We start from the raw sequence: 21,324 nt of genomic DNA on the forward strand, positions 1-21,324 counted from the left end.
TAACTAGAAAATGATTCAGGGCAGAAAAATACCTCTCAGAGTCTCATGTACGATTGAGATTTCTTTCATAAAGAGCTGCAAGTCTTCAGGTTGGAGGCAAAAAGACTAGTAACTTAATTATGTACAATTGTAGCTTTTTACATTGAAAATAGTGCAGACTACAACAAAATGTGTTTGTGAAACACTGATGCCCCCTTATGACAGCTTGATGCCAAGATCAGAGTTTCTCAAATGCAAGTCAAGCTCCAAGGTTAAGCCATTTAAGGTCAATAGATTAACAAAAAATTAATCAAAAGAAAGAATTTGTCTCAATTAATGTAACTTTAATTTGAAATAGATGTATAAAGGTCCGATCACTAACCATTCAAAAGTAAAGACCATGGTTTAAGTTTTTTTAAAAGTAGGTCAAACTCCAAGGTCAAAGTCAATATTAATGGTACCCATATGAAATATATAATATTATGTATTTGAAATTATATAAAAGCTCTAGCACCAATTGTTCGAAAGTTATAGCCGATGTTAAAATTTGTTTTGAGAAAAAAATCAAACTGCTAGGTCAAGGTAAAAAAATATTTACTCCCATTGAAAAATCTTCACACAGTGAATACACACATGAAATATGAAAGCCTTAGCTCCAACTTTTTGAGACCAGGTTCAAGTTTGGTAAATACTTCCAAAATTAGGTCAAGGTCAAGAGGTCAAATATGTTGTTACACAATGAATAGCCTTTTTACAATGAAAACTCTCGTAAAATGAAATAATATAGCCATAGCTCTAGCTAATCAAAAGTCATGGGCAATTCATAAGTTGTTGCAGACAAACAGACAGATGGATAGGGCAAAAATTATATACTAGTACCCCTGAATATTCAATTATGGGGAATAGACGGAGGTATTACATGTAAAAAAAAAAATGCATAGTTCCTTAAAGGGGAAACACATGATAAAAGAAAAGAGCAGTATTGTGTCTTGCTCAATTAAGATGTAGCACCTTTTAAAAAGGCATAATAATGCAATGTAATTAGTCCTTTTGATGATTTTTGAAAAGGCATTATTTTGCCCTTTAAAATTACATCTTTTGAAAAGGCTTAAAAACTGAAAACGATAGGACTCATTTGTGTAGCTAAATTATTGTCATCAGACATAAAGTTTGCTTTCTTATAATTGAGATTTAAGGAAAAATGGTAAAAACTTTTATTAACAAGATGTGTTTGTGAAACACTGATGTCCCCGTATGGCAACATAGAGAAAGTTAATTTTTTCTCAAATGCAAATCAAACATGTTGATACCCAAAGTAAGGCCTTCTCACAAGAAATATAAATGTGAAATTTTAACTCTCTCATGCACCACCTGTTCAAAAGTCATGGCCAAGGTTAAAGGTAGGTCAAACTCTGGGGTCAAGGTCAAGGTTGTTTTTTTCCACATTTCAACAAGGTCAAAGTTGTTGGTTTCTAAAGAAAGGCCTAGCCTTAACCGTTCAAAAGTTATTGCCAAGGTTAAAGATTTTTTAAAAGAAGGTCAATCTCCAAGGTCAAAAGGTCAAAGTTGTTGGTATCTAATGGAAGGTCTTGTCACAAAGAATACATAATATTATGTGAGGCATGAAAGTCCTAGCCCCAACTGTTCAAAAGTAATGACCAAAGTAAAAGTTTGGAATTTTTGTGTAAAAGTGTGTCAAAATCCAAGGTCAATGTCTATAGGTCAAATTTGGTGACATCCAAAGAAAGCTCTTGTCACAAGGAATACACATGTGAAATATGAAAGCCATAGTCACAACCAGTCAAAAGTAATGGGCAAGGTTAAGGTTTTTGCGGACAAACAGACAGACGGACGGACGGAAACTTCGTTTAAGGGGGCATAAAAATCTTTAAAATAACAAGTCATATTTAGTTAGTAAACGGGGTTAATATGTACTAGTAAGTTTAACATTCATTTTTCATTCAAAGTTTCAAAACAGTTGGATTTAGAGTTGTTTAGATTGACGATACAATTGCAGTTGCAACAAGATGTGTTTGTGAAACACTGATTTCCCCGTATGGCAACATAGCGAAAATTAAACTTTTCTTAAATGCAAATTTAATATATTGGTACCCAAAATAGGTTCTTCTCACAGGAAATGCAATTGTGAAATATGAAAGCCCTTAGTACCACTTGTTCAAAAGTTATGGCTAAGGATAAGATTTTGAAAGGTAGGTAAAACTCCAAGGTCCAAGGGTCCAAGTTGTTGGCTTCTTAAGAAAGGTCTATTGTCACACGGATTACATGTGTGAAGTATGGAAGCCCTAGCCCTAACCGTTCAAACGTTATGGCAGAGGTTAAAAATTTTTGAAAGTAGGTCAAATTCCAAGGTCAAAGGGTAAAAGTTCCTGATATCAAATGAAAGGTTTTGTCACAAGGATTAACTAGAACTGTTCAAAGGGGACGAATACCTCCCGCTGGGTTTTTCAGAGAAGTTGCCAAATCATGAATATTTCATGGATCTAAAAGAAGAGAGAATTGCTGAAACATTTTTAGTGCAAATGTAATTGCTCATTATATACTTTTATGAATTAAACTATTGTGAAGCCTAATCAAAAAAAACAAAACTAAAGATACAGACAGACACGAATTATGGACTTTTTTCTGTCAGTGACCTTGAACTTGCACAAATGACATCGGGTCGAAGTCATGATACACCCTCGGGTTATAAGCAGTCTTTGTGTAAACCCACCAAGTTTATCCATAAGAAAGATATGTACAAGACACAAATTATGATTTTTTTCTTTCAGTTACCTTAAACTTGCACAAATGACCTTGGGTCAAGGTTATGACACACTCTCAGGACATCACTCAGGACAGCACTCTCAGGGCAATCTTTGTGTAAAAGAGGAACTTACCAATTTAATCCATAAGAAAGATATGGACCGGACATGAATCATGATTTTTTTTCCTTTCAGTGACCTTGAACTTAAATTACCTTGGCTCAAGGTCATAACACACCCTCAGGTCATAAGTAGTCTTTGTGTAAAGTAGTAGACTCAAGTTTTTCCATAAGAAAGATATGTACCAAACATGAATTATGAAATTTTTCTTTCAGTGACCTTGAACTTCCCCAAATGACCTTGGGTCAAGGTCATAACACACACTTAGGTCATGAGCAATCTTTGTGTGAAAGTAAATTATATCCATAGACGGACAGACGGACAGACAGACAGACGGACAAGGTGATTCCTATATACCCCCTATTCGTTTGCGGGGGGGTATAAATATGCAAAGAATGAAAGCACTAGCCCTAACCCTTTAAAGGTTATGGTCAAGGTTTGTTTTTTAAAAGTAGGACAAACTCCAAGGTCAAGGTCAAAGTTCTTGGTATCCAATGAAGGTTTTTCTCACAAGGATTACATATGTCAAGTATTAAAGCTCTAGGCCATACCCTTCAAAAGTTATGCCCAAGGTTAAAGTTTTTTCATAAGTACGGAAATCTCAAAAGTCATGGTCAAAAGGTCAAGTTTGTTGGCATCCAATGAAAGGTCTTGCCACAAAAAATACATATATGAAGTATAAAAGTCCTGGTATCTACCATTCAAAAGTTATGGCCAAAGTAAAAGTTTGGAATTTTTGTGTAAAAGTGGGTCAAACTCTAAGGTCAAAAGGTCAAATTTGGTGGTACCCGAAGAAAGGTCTTGACACAAGGAATACATATGTGAAATATAAAAGTAGTAGCTCCCATTAAATCAAATGTTATGGGCAAGGTTAAAATTTTTGCAGGCAAACAGACAGACAGATTTGCAGGCAAACAGACAGCTAGACGGACGGACACGACAAAAACTATAAACACCCGAATCTTCGATAGCGGATGCATTAAAAGGTGGAATTTCTTAACTTAAGAGGGTTTACAGACAGAATTATTAATACTTTAAAAAAAAATTACTATAACACTAGTAATCACTTAGAACCAACTTGTACGAGGGTCATTCAAAAAATACGTAGACAATGTTCCTCGTCGTTATATTTTTATTACAAGAATATAGATCAACATATTTTCGTAAATAAAAACATTTAATTTGTCGATGTGTGAAGTTTCATTCCATTTGATTAAATTGAACTCGTGCCAGCTAATTCTTAAAGCAACATGTTTTGTTACCACGGAGCACGGTTAACCAACATTGTAACGTCAAAACAACGTCGAAAAAGTTTCTCAAAATTAGTCTGCGTTTAAATTTCATACACATTTTTCAGAGTCTTCTACATTCGTAAAAACTTATCCATAACACTAAACACCTAGTTTGTTCACAATTGTGCAAATATCTTGAACTAGATTGCCATTGTTTTCAAATTGCTCAGGACTACCGCGGAACTCTATTACTTCCGCAGCAGTGAAGCGCACATCACGTTTAATGACGTTCCTAACTCTTTTGACAAGATTTTCAACTATAATCTGTTTCGTTGCAGACCATCCATCGTCTGATTTAAACTCGCTACCACTCGAAAATTGTATTTTCCATTTTATACAAATACACAGCTTATTTTTCATACATTCTTTCGTTTATACATATTTTTTTAAGTTTGCTAAAGAAGTTTCCCCAATGGAAAACAAAATTTTATTGCTACTCACTGCTCCGTGACGTCTTTAAACGTCATGGTTTTTTGCCTTTTTAAATCAAGTCCATCTAAGGTATTTAGAGACTGATACCTTTTAAACGGAACGATGTATTACACTACCTGATAGCATCATAAATAATACAGCAAGACTGAATTTAAACATGTAAATTTTATTTTGTTTCAACTCCATTTATTCGAGTTCTTGCTATAAATACTATAAAGTGAAAATTAGCAAATTACTCAAATTTGACGTTGCTCCGTGACCCCATTTTTGCTGTTCTAAATCCTTGATAGTTTGTAAAGATATGAAGATATATTCAAATTTTTTAACTCAAATTAATCGAATTAGTTGTTAAAATAAGTGTGCCAAATTTGGATATAATATGACGTTATATAACAAAGTTACGACAAAAGTCTACGAACTTTTTGAATGACCCTCGTATACTAGTATTGTCATCTATAAAGAGGACATCTCGATGAATATGAAAGTCCAAACACCAACTGTTCAAAAGTTATGACCAAGATTAAAGTTTTTTTTTTTTAACAACTGGGCCAAACTATAAGGTCAAGGCCTATTGCAAATAATACCCAAAAGAATGAAATGTCACAAGAAATACACATGTGAATAGAAGAAGCCTTAGCTTTTATGACCAAGGTTAATTTTTGTCAAAAATAAGTCAATGCCAATGTCAATGTCAAAATTACGCAAGAAACATCTCAAAATAAATGCACATAGTTTAAAAGCTCTAGCATTAACTGTTCAAAAGCCCAAGAACCAATCGTCCAAAAATTGTTGCCAAGGTTAAAGGTTTTATAAAGTCCGTCAAATTTCAAGGTCAAGGTTCAAAATCAATGAAACCAAGAGAACAAAACTTGTCTCAAGCTAGCACCAGCTTTATTCTATTTGAGAATTCTGTGTAATTTATTTAAACATGTGTTTGTGAAACACTGGTGCCCCGTATGGCAACATAGCGAAGGTTAAATTTCTCAAGTGGAAATTTTAAAATATGTTGGTACCCAAAGTAAGGTCTTCTCACAAGAAATACTATTGTGATATATGAAAGCCCTAGCACCACCTGTTCAAAAGCTATGGATAAAGTTCAAGTTTTAAAAAGAGTAGACCAAACTCAAGAGTCAAGGTCAAAGGGTCAAAGTTATTGATATCTAATCAATGGTCTTGTTACAAGGATTACATATGTAAAGTATGAGAGTCCTAGGTCTAACCGTTCAAAAGTTATGGTTAAGGTTAAAGTTTTTTTAAAAAAGGAGGTCAAACTCCAAGATAAAAGGGTCAAAGTTGTTGGTATCCAATGAAAGGTCTTGAAACATAAATTACAAATATGAAGTATGAAAGTCCTAGCCCTTACTGTTCGAAAGTTATGTCCAAGGTTAAAGGTTTTAAAAGTAGACCAATCTCAAAGGTAAAGGTCAAAAGGTCAAATTTGTTGGTATCCAATGGAAAGTCTTGTCACAGAGAATACAAATTAGATGTATGAAAGTCCCAGCACCAAACGTTCAAAAGTTACGGCCAAAGTAAACGTTTGATTTTTTGTGTAAAAGTGTGTCAAATTCCAAGGTCAAGGTTAAAAGGTCAAATTTGATGGTACCCAAAGAAAGGTCCTGTCACAAGGATTACACAGGTGAAATATGAAAGCCATAGCCCCACCCAGTCAAAAGTTATGGGCAAGGTTTAAGTTTTTGCGGACAAACAGACCAACAGACAAACAGCTAGACAAACAGACAGACGGACATGGCAAAACTATATACCCCCGAATCTTTCATTACAGGGGCATAAAAATTACAATTTTTTCAATCGTATAATGATTGTCTATTTCATATTGAGTAATTGGACGCCCCCCCCCCCCTTCTGTTTAATCGTGCTTGACTTTTTTAATTCGTAATTTACAGTACTTAGTATTGATTTTTAGCTAAAAATCTCCTTTTAAAAGCTACTTATGTAAAAATATGTGAATATTTTTCAATACGATTCGGTAAAAATACTCAAAGCAGTATTTGTCCCCCGCTTTCCCGGAGCGAGGGGACATTAAATCTCAATCGTCTGTCCGTCTGGAATTTTGTCTGTCTGTCACAAAAACTTAAACCTTAGTCATATCTTTTGAATGAGAAGAGATAAGACTTTCATATTACATATGTATATAACCTGTGTCAAAACCTTTCTAAATACAGTATAATTTTTGATCCCTGACCTCGACGTTGGACTTTTATTAAATTTTCAAAAATTTAAACATTACTTTAAATTGGCCCGATTTTGTTTAAAAAGAGATCGGGCTTTCATATTACATTGTATATATATGTATTACCTGTGAAAAGATCTTTCCAAATACAAATACGATTTTTGACTCCGTGACCTTAGTCTTGAAGTTTGACATACTTTTTAAAAACTTTGACCTTGCTCATAACTTTTGGATAAGAAGATTTTAGGTTTTCACCTTTCAAACTCTTCCAATGACAGGACCTTTCTTAATACACTATGATTTTGACCCCGTGACCTCGACCTTGAAATTTGACCACCTTTTCAAAAATATCATTTTTTCCAGATAAGTTTTGTTAAAGAAGAGATAGGGCTTTCATATTTGACAGGTGCATTACCTGTGACAAGATATTTCCGAGCATGTTATGGTTTCTGACCCCGTGACCTTTATCTTATTTTTTAAAAAATCAACTTTTGAATGATGTATGATATGGCATTCATATATATTGGACACAATATGCCATAAATAATGACATCTATAAACCAACAAAGACTCTCCGAAAGCGGGGGCCACAATTCTTTGAATTTGCTTGTTTTATATGTTAAATAAGTGCTGATCTCTGAAACTTAATAAAATGGGGAAAATACTACAGAAACTGAAATACATGTATGATAGACTGGAAAATCGTCTATTTTTGATTTAAATGATATCCTGTCTTACACAAATTCTCACAAAAAAGTATAGTCCTTTTGTTAGGGGCCTGTGATTCGTTCTGATTTTGAATATTCCGAATATTCCCCCCCCCCCCCCCCAAAAAAAAAAAAAAAAAAAAAAAAAAAAACTCCCGAAATTAAAATCTTTAGAAAATAGGCAGGAACGTAATATCAAGGGAGGAATGGGTGGAGGGGGTGGGGGGCTGGTCACCACCCTCACTTTTTCCAGACAAATTTTTCTATGGAAAGTGTTCATTGAAAAACCAGTTGACCCCCCCCCCTTTATTTTTGTCGTAGAATAGTCAAATAACTAAGGGATCTGGTTTGGTACTCTCCCCTGAAATCGAAAAATATCCTTTTTTGGATTGTCTTTTTTTCAGATACATGTACGGATATTTCTATGGGTTGTCCCCTTTAAAAAACGATGTTACGTCTCTGAAATAGGGGAGGTCCCAGAGGACCTTCCCGCACCCCTCTCTCCAGAAAAAATTGAAGATCCTATTTAGAACAGTATGTTAATGAATATAAAGGAAAAATTAAAGTAAATCAAACATTGTTAAAAATCTATTGAAAATTTTTTTATAGAGTTCTTATTCTAACGAAAAAACTTGCAGGGTACAAAATATTATTTTCAGAAACCTGTAGCCATGTACTTTGTAGAGATAAGTGTTTGGTGTTCGCAGGTGCGCGCCACTCTGCACAGTGCGAGAGCAGCGCCGCGTCATGTCCACATGGTTACTACGTAAACAAGATGGCGACTCCTGCATGCTTGATGAGGCGAATCCGAGGGTAAACATGCGTGTAGTTTGGCAATAACCACTATCGCTTACTGTCTACTAGTGTCAATTGATCAATGGACATTTAAACCCATAGTAAGAATGTCGGAAAAGCCGAGATCCCGGAAAATATCCTCGTCGGCGGATCCTAAAAAATCCCGCCTCGCTGTGGCACCAGTGGAAAATCTAAAAGAAAAACAGGTAAGTCTAAGTGTACCTTGTGTGTGGTAGCAGCAACCAGCCTCCCGTTCCTACGACAACTTTTGTCTTCAACATAAATGGTAGTACAGTTGTATCCTATAATTACCAAACAAATACAATTAATAAAATGATTATATGGTAAGATGATTAGCCTAATTACCCGTATTGACTAAGTTGTAATTTCTTCCCGCACTTTTAATGAAAAGGGGGATTACGAACATAAAAACAACATTATTTAAAAATATTTTGGATACGATCAGTACAGTTTTAGTTATAGCTGACTTTATGACTATGAGAATTTTTGGGGGGCACAACTTTTACAAAGTAAATTCTAAATTTCGATTTCATAGCAAGTAAAACAACATACATTTATGTGAGAAAAGAAAAAAACCCAGATGTGGACTTGTTTAATATAAATTTTAATTTTTTTCAAAATGAAATTGGGATTTTATAATGGCGTTTGATATAATTGAATTGATCTATACACAGTGAAACTGGAATGCCTTTACTGAACGATTAAATATAGAAGTGCACGGCTTAATTGCTGTGCTTTAAGTGCGTTTGGTAAAGTGCAGCTATAATCTGTAATCAATATTATTCGTCATCAATTTTCTGTCTGTGTGGGTAATGTTACTACCTTAGCCTTGATTTAAATAGATCTAAATTTGTAAATCATAATTTGGTTTTAATTTTTTTAAAGCTGAATTTGTTTTATATACCATATAATGCATCATAAAATTTCATCGTAGTCTAAAGTTTTACAGCCAGACTTTTTAGATTCTTAAGAATTTAAAATAAACATAGATTACATTCCGAAATAGGATGATAGTTGTATGGGGTTTGCTTTAAATCAAGATACTTTATGCAAACTAAATCTTGTCACTTGAATAAATATTCCACGCTGTTAATCTTCATGGTTTCTTTTAACTAAAATCAGGAAAACTCAAATATATTTTGTGCTCTAATCTATGTAAATATTTGAGTTCTTTGATGGAGTCCAGGACTCAATGTGAAACTAGATTAAGGCAAGGGTCGGGCATTCATCCAGTCTTAAATTTGCCATATCTCAATGTTTACAACTGAACGTACATGTTAAGTAATTTGTAAATCCCTGTAAAGACTTTTTGGGGATTGAGTAAATTACGCATTGTATTTATGCAGTGTCACAACTGGAGCCTGATGCCAGGTTTTTGGAAGCCCGTGATTAAATGTGAATTCTGAGTCATATTTAGATGACATGCCTATTCGCTTTAGAAAGATTGCCATGTATCACATTTGCATATTACCCCCGGTATATATTACATGTACTGAAATTACATGTACTTGTATGGCATTGAATGTGATAATTAAGTAAGATAAAGAGAATATTTTGAATCAGCTATCTAAATAACATACTTTCATTCATTGAAGTTAATGTTGCCATAGTATCTTCAAACTTCCCCTTCAATGAGTGCTTACAAAAATGAAAAACAATTTTAGAATTTATATTTTCTCCCCTTTTTTCTTTGATTTGTATATGGTGCACATTGGAACTCACAATCTTTCTGAATCAGTTTTTATTATTGGATCCAGACCCCTTCCTCCCTGTCATAATAATTTAATAAAGCATATAAAATATAGAAAATTTTGCAATGCAAGTGCTCTGAAATATAAGCTGCTTTCTTTGAAACTGAGAGTTAATTCTACTGCTGTAAAGAATACTGTCTCCTTGTCAAATTGAAAACACAAAAAAAATTTAAACAGTTTGTTTGAACAAAATAGAAATTTATTGAGCAAGTTGTACAGTTCAAAAAATATTTCACAAGTAGAATCCATGGGAGACTTAAGTCAGAAAAGAGTTTTTCTTATCTGTCCTCCGTGACAGTCCGATCGATCTTTGTACAGCAGAAATGTCCTCACTATTGAATACCTGCAGTTTTGTTTGTTTAAAATCTCTACAATACATGAAACTTTGTCAAGCACTTTCTAGCAGCCATTGACAGCTACAAAGGATTTATAGTGTCAATAAAGTTCTTTCACCTCCGTCGATAAGTCTAAACTTCATTCTAACACACATATTTGTTATCATTACAAAACAGAATTGTCTGTTAATGCACCATTAGACAATATGTGAAGGCAGAACACATTGAATATGCTTAGTGTTGAACAATAATTTTTTCAAAAATATGCATTTTTAACTCAAGTTATGGTACATATGTATTGTAAAATTTGGATTGAAAAAAACTTTGTTTGCTGTATAACTGTTGAATGAATCCTGTGATAAAGAAAAAATACAAAGAATGCAAGGTTTTGTATGAAAACACAAAATTTAATTACCTGACATAAAAAGTAGGCATTATTAAAATTATTTGCCATGTAATCAATAAATGAATGGCTTAAACTAAGATATTTAGTTGAGAGAGAAAATTGAAAAAAAAAATTCTCACCAGAATATAGATTTACTCTTACTCAGTCTCAAACTTGTGACAATATAAAAAAAATATTTTTCAAAAACTCAAAATGAAAACCATCTAATAGAAATTAAAGAAATAAAAATTCATAAACAACAGAAACTTTAAAAGTAAATTGACAAGGTAGTATATATTAAGTAAGTAAATAAAAAAAAAGACAGAATATTAACATATTATATTTATCACATTTGTAAGTACTTCTCCTACCCTGTTTATAGTATCTATGGTAACTGATTTACATTTCATTGTAAACAAACCCTGTATAGAATTAGAAATACCTGTATTATCAAGAATACCTTTTAAAAATTTATGTCTTAGCTGTTGCAGTATATTGTATTACTGAATAAGTAAAAAAAATAATATCTTGAATAAACATAAATATATTGATAAAAGAGATAATTAAAAAAACTATAATATCTGAAACAGTTTTGTACTACCATAATGTAATTATTTACTATGTATGTAAAATATAAAAATCTATAAAACTGATTCGTTATATGATATAAATCTATTGGACGGATAGAATATAACAAAAGTCGTATCACAGAATTTTCAAAAAATAAATATCACAGATTTGTATTGCTATTGAAATTAGTATTTTGATTTATAATAATATAATTATTAGCATACAAGTAAATTAAGTAGCACACTTTCTGTTATGGCAATACATTTTACATGCTTTATGGATAGTTATAAATATACAATATTTATCTTAAATATCTGAATTGACACAAATAAAGTATACTTCTATTTAGATATAAAGATATCAGGTTATATTGTCCTGTAAATTTTGGGTTCGTAATAAAAGTGAACTATTTTTTCACTATATAAGTAAAAACACATCTTTGGATAAGGGCCTCAAAGATTATTCACATTTCGCATATGAACAATTCACGTGCTCTTTTTGGTTTTGTCCTCACTCTTTGGTGCAGCGGGTCCGAAACTTTTCCCACGGGTCACGAGTCCCATTTTACTGCCACTACTACTAATAAGAGGTAGAGGTTTAATTTTGCGTTCGGGGTGCGGACTTGATTGTTCACCGTAGTTTCTGTATTTAGAGATCAGTGATTGAAGACGGTCACCAGATCCTTTCTCAGTTAAACTTTGTGTCCTTCCAACTGAGTCTGATTTTCGGAGCGAATCCAGTCTAGACTTAGGTTGAGTGTCTTCTAAGCTGTGGGTAGTTGAGTGTCCATTTCCTGATTTCAGGTCCAGTATCTTTTTATCTTTATCCTCAATCTTCTCCTTGGATTGTCTCAGCTGGTTTTCTAGTGTTGCGATTGTCTGTTCTTTCCGTTCAATTTCACCCACTAGCTTGTGCAGCTCTCCCCTCATAGAAGTTAACTCGGTTCCGACATCATCCAGCGATTCCCTGATCTGTGTGGGCTTCTTTGTCCTCTCTTCTTCCAGTTCCTCTTTCAGTGATCGCACCATGTGTTCTTGCTTTATTTTGTCCTTCTGGCTCAGAGTGAGCTCGCTACGAAGCTCTTCCAGCTCAGCTTGTAGCTCACTCATGTCTGGCCCAGTAACCGGCTGTTTCTCTGCTTCTTCCAGTTCTTTCCTTAGATGAACAATTTCATGCTGCAGATCTTCCACCACTTCATCCAATCTCTTCTTACTACTCTCCACCAGAAGCAGTTGTCCATTGATAAGAGCCACTTGTTTCTCTAGGCCCTCCTTTTCTCTCTCCAGCAGGCGGACTTGTTCTTGTGCTTCACCATCAGGACCATATTTGTTTGTGTATTTCTGATGTTTTTCCTGCAGTTCATTATACTGTTGCCTTATGTGGTCAATATCATCTTCCAAGCGATCTCTCTCTTCTTGCACCCTCAACAGATCATACTTTGGAACAACTGAGCCATCACCACCGACAGCTTCTTTGAGTTCTCTATTAGCCTCTTCTAGTGTTTGACATCTCTCATTTGCTGAATCGTTAATATCCCTTAACTGTCTGTTGGCTTCCTGCAATTCATCTACTCTGTTCTGCAGTTCTTCAAGTTTAGGATTTTTGTAAATAAGCTCAGTATTTGCCAGTAGCTCTTCTTTCTGTTTAACTAAATTGTCTCTGACATTTTCCAGTTCAAGGACTCTTGCCCGGTGGTGTTCATTCTCATTTCTAAGCTGATCAACTCTTGCAGTGAGTTGCTCAATGTCATGCAGCTTGGCTAACTGTGATTCGGAACTCTTTGTCAGAACCTCTTTCTGAGTTTCTAACAGCTTGATCATTTGCTCATTTTCAGCTTTCTCCTGTATCATTTTCCTGTTTTCGTCCTTCAGTTTGTTGATATCTTCCACCTGCTCTGTCAGTGCTTCATTATCTTCCTTCAGCAGACGGTTTTCAGACTGAAGTTTGGCCGTCAGATCCTCCAGTTCTAAACATTTCTCAGAGAGAGATTGCACTTCTGCTTCTTTGCGACTTACAGATGCAGTTAACCTCTCGCATGTATCCTTCCAGGTGTCCAGTTCTTCTTGGCTGGTGGTAGCTGCATACTTCATATTGTCGTTGGCTTTGTTTAATTTTGCCGTCAGTTCTTCAACTTTATTTTCCAATAAAAAGTTGTCATCCTTGTGACTACGAAGATCATCTTTTAATTTTGAAATCAACTCGTCCATTTCTTCTCTTCCCTTTTTTATTTCTTTGGTTTTACTCATAAGTTGCTTATTTAGTCTCTCAATTTCTCCTTTCAAACGATTCTGCTCTTGATTTCTTATATCGCCTTGTTGCTGATGAGCCCGTTTTTCAGTTTCCAGTTCATTTATTTGTTCAAGAGCTTTTTCATAGTAATTTCTCACAGAGTTCAGTTCTGCTGACAGCCCATCACTCACCCTCCTCAGATCAGATGCTTCTTCTTGGAGAACAAGTTTGTCTTCTTCATTTTTCTTTAAATTCTTCTTCATTCTCTCTAAGTCAGTCTCTAGATCATGTATCTGTTCTTCTTGTGCCATCTTCATCTGACTTAGCTCATCCTTATTTAGCATAAGCTGTTGAAATTTGTTGTTGAGGTCCATTTTGTCTTTGAACAGTCTGTCTTTTTCTGCAGAAACTGCTTCAGCTTTAGTTTTCATTTCGGCAGCCTTTTCCTGTGAGCCCTCAACTTGTTTAACCAACCTCTGCCTCTCCTCGGACAGTGATTTCCAGGAACTGGCCAGCTTTTCATTCTCATCCTTCATCGACTGTGTGAGCTTTCTCAGTTCCATTAATTGGCCTGTTAGCTCGGAGATCTTCCTGGTAAAATCAGCATTTTGTTCCTTTAGGGTCGCATTTTCAGACCTTAGGTCCCTGTTCTCTTCCTCCATGGGTTCAAATTTTGATCGGGCTAGCTCAATGGCCTCTCTGGCTATTGCCATTTCTTTAGTCATGCTGTCTTGGTCAAGTTTAAGTTTATTGTTTTCTGTCTCTAACATGTTTAAAGCTTGAGCGGACTGGTCAAGCAATATGACACGCTTTTGATTTTCTTTTTCTGCGACTTGATGCTGGGCTTGTAATGAACGTAAGGCAAAGTCCAGTTTATCAATTCTGTCTTGCATTTCTTGCCTTAATTTGATGTTTTCCATTTTAAGAACATCCTTCTCTTGTTCTGACAGCTGTAGAGAATCAATAGATTTCCTGTATTCTCTTTCTTTGTGTTTTAAGTCATCCAACAGAAATGCATTCCCCTTGGCTGCATTCTCAATTTTTGATAATCTCTCACTTTGTAATTCCAGTGTACTTTGAGCTTCTCTAAGTTTATGCACAAGGACATGTCGTCTGTTTTCACTGTCCTCCAGGTTGCCTTTCAGATTCCGTAACGATCGATCCATTCTGAAGGGATTATGTGTGAAGGGTGTCACCTCCTGGGTGACTACAGGTAAAGATCCACTAAGCCGGGATAGAGACTTGGATCTGACAATAGCTCCCGGAGAAACCATGGGGGATCGGGGCGAAAGTGAAAAATCCTCAGACTGTGGCAGACGGCTGAGGCTAAAGCTGGAATTAAATCCGCTGTCCTCATCGGGAAACACTCCAGAAGAGAGAGCCAAGGAATCCTTCACCCCAAAACGATTCGGAGAACTCCTGGGGCTGTAATAACCTGCCCCCATATTAGAATAGGGCTCCATCTTGTGCCTGGTTCACAGTTTGCTGGCCAACTGCTCGGCTTTCACTGGAATTCTCACTAAAATGGAGGCATGTTTGATGTCAGACAGTTATCGAGGCTATTGAAAACAGAATTGTGTGCTACTGGCTGTAATCTATGAGCACAAATACCTTGTTCATTGATTTTAGTTTTGGTGGTAAATAGGTTTGGACATGTTCGGAAAACGAGACATTTAAATACCTTATTTGACAGCATTTTATTTCTTAGTGATAAAGTAAATGACTTTTTAGAGCAAGAGGCCTTTTAAAAATATAAGTTGTCGTTTTTAAAAATCTAAACACAAGTTTTAAATTTTCTTAGGATTAAATTCTGTTTTTCAAGAGTCTTGTGAAAAAGTATTTTAATTTGTCATGTGATTATCACCCCCCTGGTGTCAAGCAATGGCTCACTAGGTGGTAGATTGAACTAGCCCAGTACCTTATGCTTTAAATTTCTGCTTTTATCCTAATATTTAGTGATTAAAATATTAAAGTTTTACTTTATTGTGACAGATTGAATAAAAAATTCCCCTAAGAAAGGAATTTTGTGGTTCATTTTCTAATCTATTGATCCTGAGATTATAAAGTTAGTAAGTGACTCGTTATGTAACGAGGATTGTTGGTAGTTACTGGTTTATATTGATTTTGCTGTACACTTTGTTTACTTAACAGAAAGCTAGAAAATTGGCCCTCTTTACTTAGGTATCTAAGTAAATGGTCTATTTCTCTCTCACCTGAATGCTGGATTTTTAGTGTACTTGGTAAATGTATCTGGCACCAAGAGTTATCCATCTTTGAATGCATTTTCCTGTAATCCAGGCTATTCACAGATTTCTTAGTTTGATATGTGGATAGATGGATATTCCTTAATAATTTTTTTTCCAATTTTTTATTGTTAAGCTATTAATACTTAAAAACCTCTTTCACATTGTTGGAAAGGGGGATTTTTTAAGGGGCACCTTACCAAATAAAGAAAGGTATCCCCCTCCAATGAATTGTGATATCAATATCTTCTTTATAAATTATGATTAAAATTGATTTTAGAATTTCTTTCTGCTATTTATTAATTTTGTTGCCAATTTACTTGGTTTTTCATGCATTGTGGCTGTAAGTGTTGAGCAAATGCAATTAGAAGTAGAATTTTTGCTATTGTAAGCAATGGCATATGTCACTCCAAACTGATCCAACACCCCATTATTTGAACAGATTAAGAAAGTACACTCAAAGTTAGTGTTGGTAATTAACATTTCTGTGATGTTTTAAGATTCTCCCAACCAACCCACATGGACAAATTTTAAGTCTGGTACAAAACATTAATGACTGACTTCAAGCCAACATAATTAATAAAAACTATTGGATTATTTTGAAAGAACCAGAAAAAATCTCTTGTTCGAAAATGAAAATTTTAATGGTAAGACTCTGAAAAGGAAATTCATAATTTTTATGCTACATGTACTCACTGTTTTTAAAGACTTAGTGAATTCTTTACAGAAAATATGAATGATCTATTTCTTTAGAAGGAGTTTAAGAGTTATTCCCCTTGAATTCAGTTCTCATTGGAAAGTAAGGTAATGGTTATTTTACAAAAAATGAAAACAGTACAGTTCGCATTTGAAATTTTTAAAATGATCAAAAGACCCGACCTTGAATGAGCTGCTGAATTGTTTGACAACTAACACTGACTTTGATTCATGTACAGCATTATACAGTCTTGTGAGATATAAATTACTGTAGATCACTTAATTCTCATGACATCTTTAGTTATTTCTGTGAGATTTTTAATACCAAAATTTAAATTAGGCTATTTTTATTGAGCAATACACCATTTTTCGCAAATTTTGATTATTGTTATAGTTTTTAATGATGCAAATCATCAATTATATGTGAAAATGTAATTTTCTTAACATATAGCCTTGCATATCTAAATTTATGCAAAGATAAGATTCTTGCAATTAAAGTATACAGTTTTTTCTGAATTTTCTTGTTTCTAATGTACAGGGTAATTTCATTTTAATCTCTGAGCACAAGCTCTCTATGATTCTATCCCAAAATGATAATAATACACAAGATGTACATGTATCTGATACTTGTATGTGCATGTCTTAGTATATGTCATTTATTTGTGAGGAAAGTCAATCTGTTTAATGCAATCTTGATTTTCTGAAACAAATTATTCCCGAAGAATTCATGAAAATTTGAATAAAATTGAGAAAATTAACTTACTATTTCTGTGTATGTAAATAAATCTCCACTATAATTGGGATATGTTGCCATTTGCTTCAGCCAAGCCAAAAATTTAGAACAGCATGCTTGGTTGATGAATTATTAAACATTCTCCATTAAAGATTAAAATTTCCTGTAATATTATTGAATATGTTCAATGATCCATGTAGCATTTTTGTTATAAATGTATTGAAAAAGAAATGAATATCTGATCTCTCAATTAATGTTCTTGCTCATCCAACATGGAAAGTCAAACGTCAGGTAACTTGAAATTTGCATTGCTGATGGAAAAAAAAAATCTATTTAACCATAGTCATTGTAATTTTTTTCTTTTATGAAGATTGAAGCTGCATCTAAAGTTTGAAGTGTCAGAACAATAATGCTTTTCTGAGGGAGAAAACTCCGGGGATATTGATTTGGAATTCGATTTCACCAAAATTTTTCTTTGTTGCATAGATTTTAACTTCGATATAGGAAAAATGATATTGATATATTTTTAATTTTTGAAAAATAAATTAGCTGTCCTTTTCAGCATTTTTTTAATAGGAAAAAGTTTGATTTATAGAAAACCTATTGTTGGTCTTTTTGAAGAGCACAACATTTACAAAGATTGATATACATATCATTTGAGAGAATTGTAGTTCGACATATAAAAGCAAGCTTTAACAAGATTGTATTGACTCTTGTAACTTCAAAAAGTCTTGCCAAATAAACTGTTAGATTTATCATAAAGAATTGACACTTAAAAGTGTTATATTTGTCAGCTGTAAAATTGTGCATTTAAAATATTTTATTTGAAATTCATGACTCAGTTAGGTAACTATAAAGTACCATTTCAATAAAAGCTTTTTAAAACATATATTGATTCAACATAACGATAATAAAAAAAAGTTCTAGTGACATATTTAACACAATTTTTTTTTAAGCTACATATATATTTTTATGCAGCTGACGCTCAAACCATATCCTTCACCGTTTTTTGAACACGTGCCTTGCCTGGTAATTTTATTTTTTCGGGGTGTAAACATTTTTGTTTGTGGCGTAATAGACTTGCTGATAATCAGGGATCATTAATTATCTATTACGGTTGTGATGTGTTTATTCAGTATGCAAAGAGGATCATATTCATTAAATACACACACTACAGATATGGCAAATCAGATTAAAACATGGAGTTAAAACATGCATGGATCGCTAGCCATTGTCAACGTCTTTAATAACATTACTCTAATTTCCCGAACTGTAAAAACATTTAAATAACGTTGATCTTTACTACGTTACCCTTTTGTTGGGAAGGATTAAAACCTTTATCCTATCAAAAGAAGTTTTTTGTGCAGCATTCATTTCAAAGGTGCATAATTATTTCAAGTTGACTTCACATCTTAATTTTTGGAAAGTTTATAATTCTGTAACATATAATCAGTCCTCTTCTGAATTTACTTGGTTTCAAAGAAAGAGACTTTTCAAATTTGATGTTCTACTGGATTAATAAAAAACTTGTAAAATCCTTTGCGAGTGCTTATAAGGACAATTAGATAGATAGTATTGGACTTAGCTGGACATAATAATGGATAAGGTTCTACTATTACCACATGGAGAGAGTTTTATGGCATTTTCATGTAAAGCCAAACAGTGAGGACTTTCTGAAGGAGACAACCAATTGTTTGGTGGAATCATACCTGCTTTATGCAAATAGTGACTGAATTTGGTAGAAGATTCATTATGATCTTAAAAGAGGTTTTTTGTGTTGAGCACTAACTGCCTTATTGCAGTAAGCTGCGGTATTTCACTGAGAAGGCCTGGGATTCAATGATTGGAGACATTTAATGGAATTCAATCAAGTAGACACGCATTGAAAGTTTAAGCCGCCAGAGATGTGATTATATACAGCCCAAACTGAGAAGGTGCTGCTGCTTTTCAGCGGTATATAATAGTAAGCTTTTGCCCATTTTGCCGTGTGACAAGTTCATTAAAGCACGAACCCTGGCATTCTGAAACCTGCCAAAGAATAGATGATAATTAGACCATATTCATGACAGAGGACTGGATTTAATTTCAAAATTTGTTTACGCGGAGGAAATAGCATTTTTGATTGATGCGATTTTCATCCATTATGTTTTGACATAAAGCTGCTTAATTATCAGCGTTCAACAACAGATTTAGGGTATATGATATCTGACCATTAGACTTGCACATAGTGTTTGCTGGATTCTTTAGAGGTGCAAACCTTTTCAGTTTCATGGAAGTAATTTTAACAGTTTTACCAAATCATTGTGGATATAAAATTTTGTGAAAATTTCTGAAAAAAAAGAAAATGGATGACAAGTCCAAAGGTCGTCGCTTTAGTGTGGCTCCTGGTAGTCAAGGAGGAAGGCGGGGGAGCATCCTTATCCCTGACAAAGTCTATAGGGTAAGTTTTACCTAGGGGTAAAGTCTGTAAGCTAGGTGACAAAGTTTACAGGGTAAGTCTTACCAAAAGCTGGGGGTGAAGTCTGTAAGGTGACAAAGTTTACAGGGTAAGTCTTACCAATACCAGGGGGTAAAGTATGTAAGGTAACAGAGTCTATAGGGTAAGTCTTACCAACCCCTGGGGGGGATGTGAAGTCTGCATGCATGGTGACAAAGTCAACAGTGTAATTCTTACCATTCCTTGGGGTAAAATCTGCAAGGCTACTGGGCTTGGTAAACAGAGATAAACATTGTATCAAGATTTCAGATGGGTACCAATCCCCAAGGGCGAAGTCTGTAAGGTTACTGTGCATCAAGCAACTGAGATGACCATAATACCAGCATTGTGAAATTGGGTTCCAAGTTTCTTAAGAAATCACCTGTAAAAAAAAAAAATACCCTTAAGCACTATACTCTTTAAAATGTACATTTATTGTATTGTTATCACAAGTACATACATGTACATGCTTTTCATTCCTTTTTACAAATATATGCTCAACTTTTAATTACTACATGTAGTACCTTTGGTGCACCCCCCCTCCCCCAATTTCAGTTCCATTCATTGAAAGTGCACACCATCCATTTCAGTATATTGCAATAAAAAAAATTTACAAAAATTTAAATCAGGTCATTTTTCCCTCATCATTCATCTTTAATCCATCATTTGTCAAGTTTTTAGCTGAGTGGTTTTTAATGTAATGAAAAGATTTAAACATTTAGAAATGATTTTTAAGATTCCAATTTAAAAGTTAAGGTTTTAAGAGAGAGGAACAGTTGAGTGCTCACATAAAGATTCTTATTAGATGTTCATTCAAGTTTCTTGATTTGTCAGGAAAAACTAATATTGCATGAAACATTGATCAAAAATATTAAAAGAGGAATTCATATTAAAATAAGATCCCTTTCCAAACATTATCAATCTGTAAATGTTGTATTTTAATTGCTATTTTACAGAAAAGGGATTAGAAGATTTAAAAAAAAAATGACATCAATTAGTAAAGATAAATGTATGCTTTAAAAAAAACTTGTACGGAATGCAAAAATATTTTCCTTTATTTCCATGTTTTTTTGTTTTTTTTTAAATTTCAACATTAGAACAACTTAAAAAGAATTTATTCTTTCTTTTTCAAAAGAAATTTCATGTATTATCTTTCTTACTCAAAAGTTTCCATGACTTAAATTTTCCTCCTAAAAAAGTCTTTTTGCACATAACACTTTGGTATCTTAAATTTCTTTTTAGTAAGAACCATTGAAAGTTGCATTTAACAATGTGTAGAAATACCAGTAATTCAATCAACTGACCTAATGACAAGGCATGGCAAAACTTTGTCAAATATACAGTACATTTCAAAATATTTTATAACAAATGCATTAAATACACCAACCACAAAAATCTGAAACTGTGAGTTTTCCAACATGTTTAACATGTACAGTAAAACTTTGTTATAGCCAAATACTGGTGACACGAGGATTTACTTTTCTATATGCATAATTTGTTTTATTTGAATAAAAAATTGTTAAATTTATAACAGATTTGTAATTTTCACATTTTCCTTTTTATCAATACCAAATATGCTATGTGAATGAAATTTAAAACAACTACTT

General features: G+C 33.8%; 2 protein-coding genes across 3 annotated transcripts in view; one reads left to right on the forward strand and one right to left on the reverse strand.

The window, feature by feature from the left end:
- The first annotated feature begins 8,246 nt into the window (after positions 1 to 8,246).
- LOC134270899 (dynein axonemal heavy chain 5-like) overlaps positions 8,247 to 21,324 on the forward strand; it is a 64,729-nt gene continuing 51,651 nt past the window's right edge. Inside the window, exon 1 of one of the 2 annotated variants that reach the window (XM_062753151.1) lies at positions 8,247 to 8,484. In XM_062753151.1, the coding sequence (XP_062609135.1) occupies positions 8,386 to 8,484 (99 nt within the window). In that variant the 5' untranslated portion in view covers positions 8,247 to 8,385. Of the gene's footprint in view, positions 8,485 to 18,449; positions 19,682 to 21,324 lie in introns of those variants that run through there. The other variant, XM_062753152.1, reaches the window with a different exon arrangement.
- LOC134270897 (CAP-Gly domain-containing linker protein 1-like) lies at positions 11,600 to 15,206 on the reverse strand. The gene has a single exon (XM_062753147.1). The coding sequence runs from the start codon at positions 15,030 to 15,032 to the stop codon at positions 11,826 to 11,828; it is 3,207 nt and encodes a 1,068-aa protein (XP_062609131.1). The 5' UTR covers positions 15,033 to 15,206; the 3' UTR covers positions 11,600 to 11,825.

Source organism: Saccostrea cucullata, unplaced genomic scaffold, assembly GCF_032062105.1.
Source record: "Saccostrea cucullata isolate Sc308-1 unplaced genomic scaffold, CSIRO_AGI_Scuc_v1 ctg400, whole genome shotgun sequence".
NCBI classification, from domain to species: Eukaryota; Metazoa; Mollusca; class Bivalvia; order Ostreida; family Ostreidae; genus Saccostrea; species Saccostrea cuccullata.

Coding starts and splice junctions, on each gene's coding strand:
- LOC134270897 (XM_062753147.1), bottom strand. CDS start 15,032: ATGGAGCCCTATTCTAATATGGGGGCAGGTTATTACAGCCCCAGGAGT.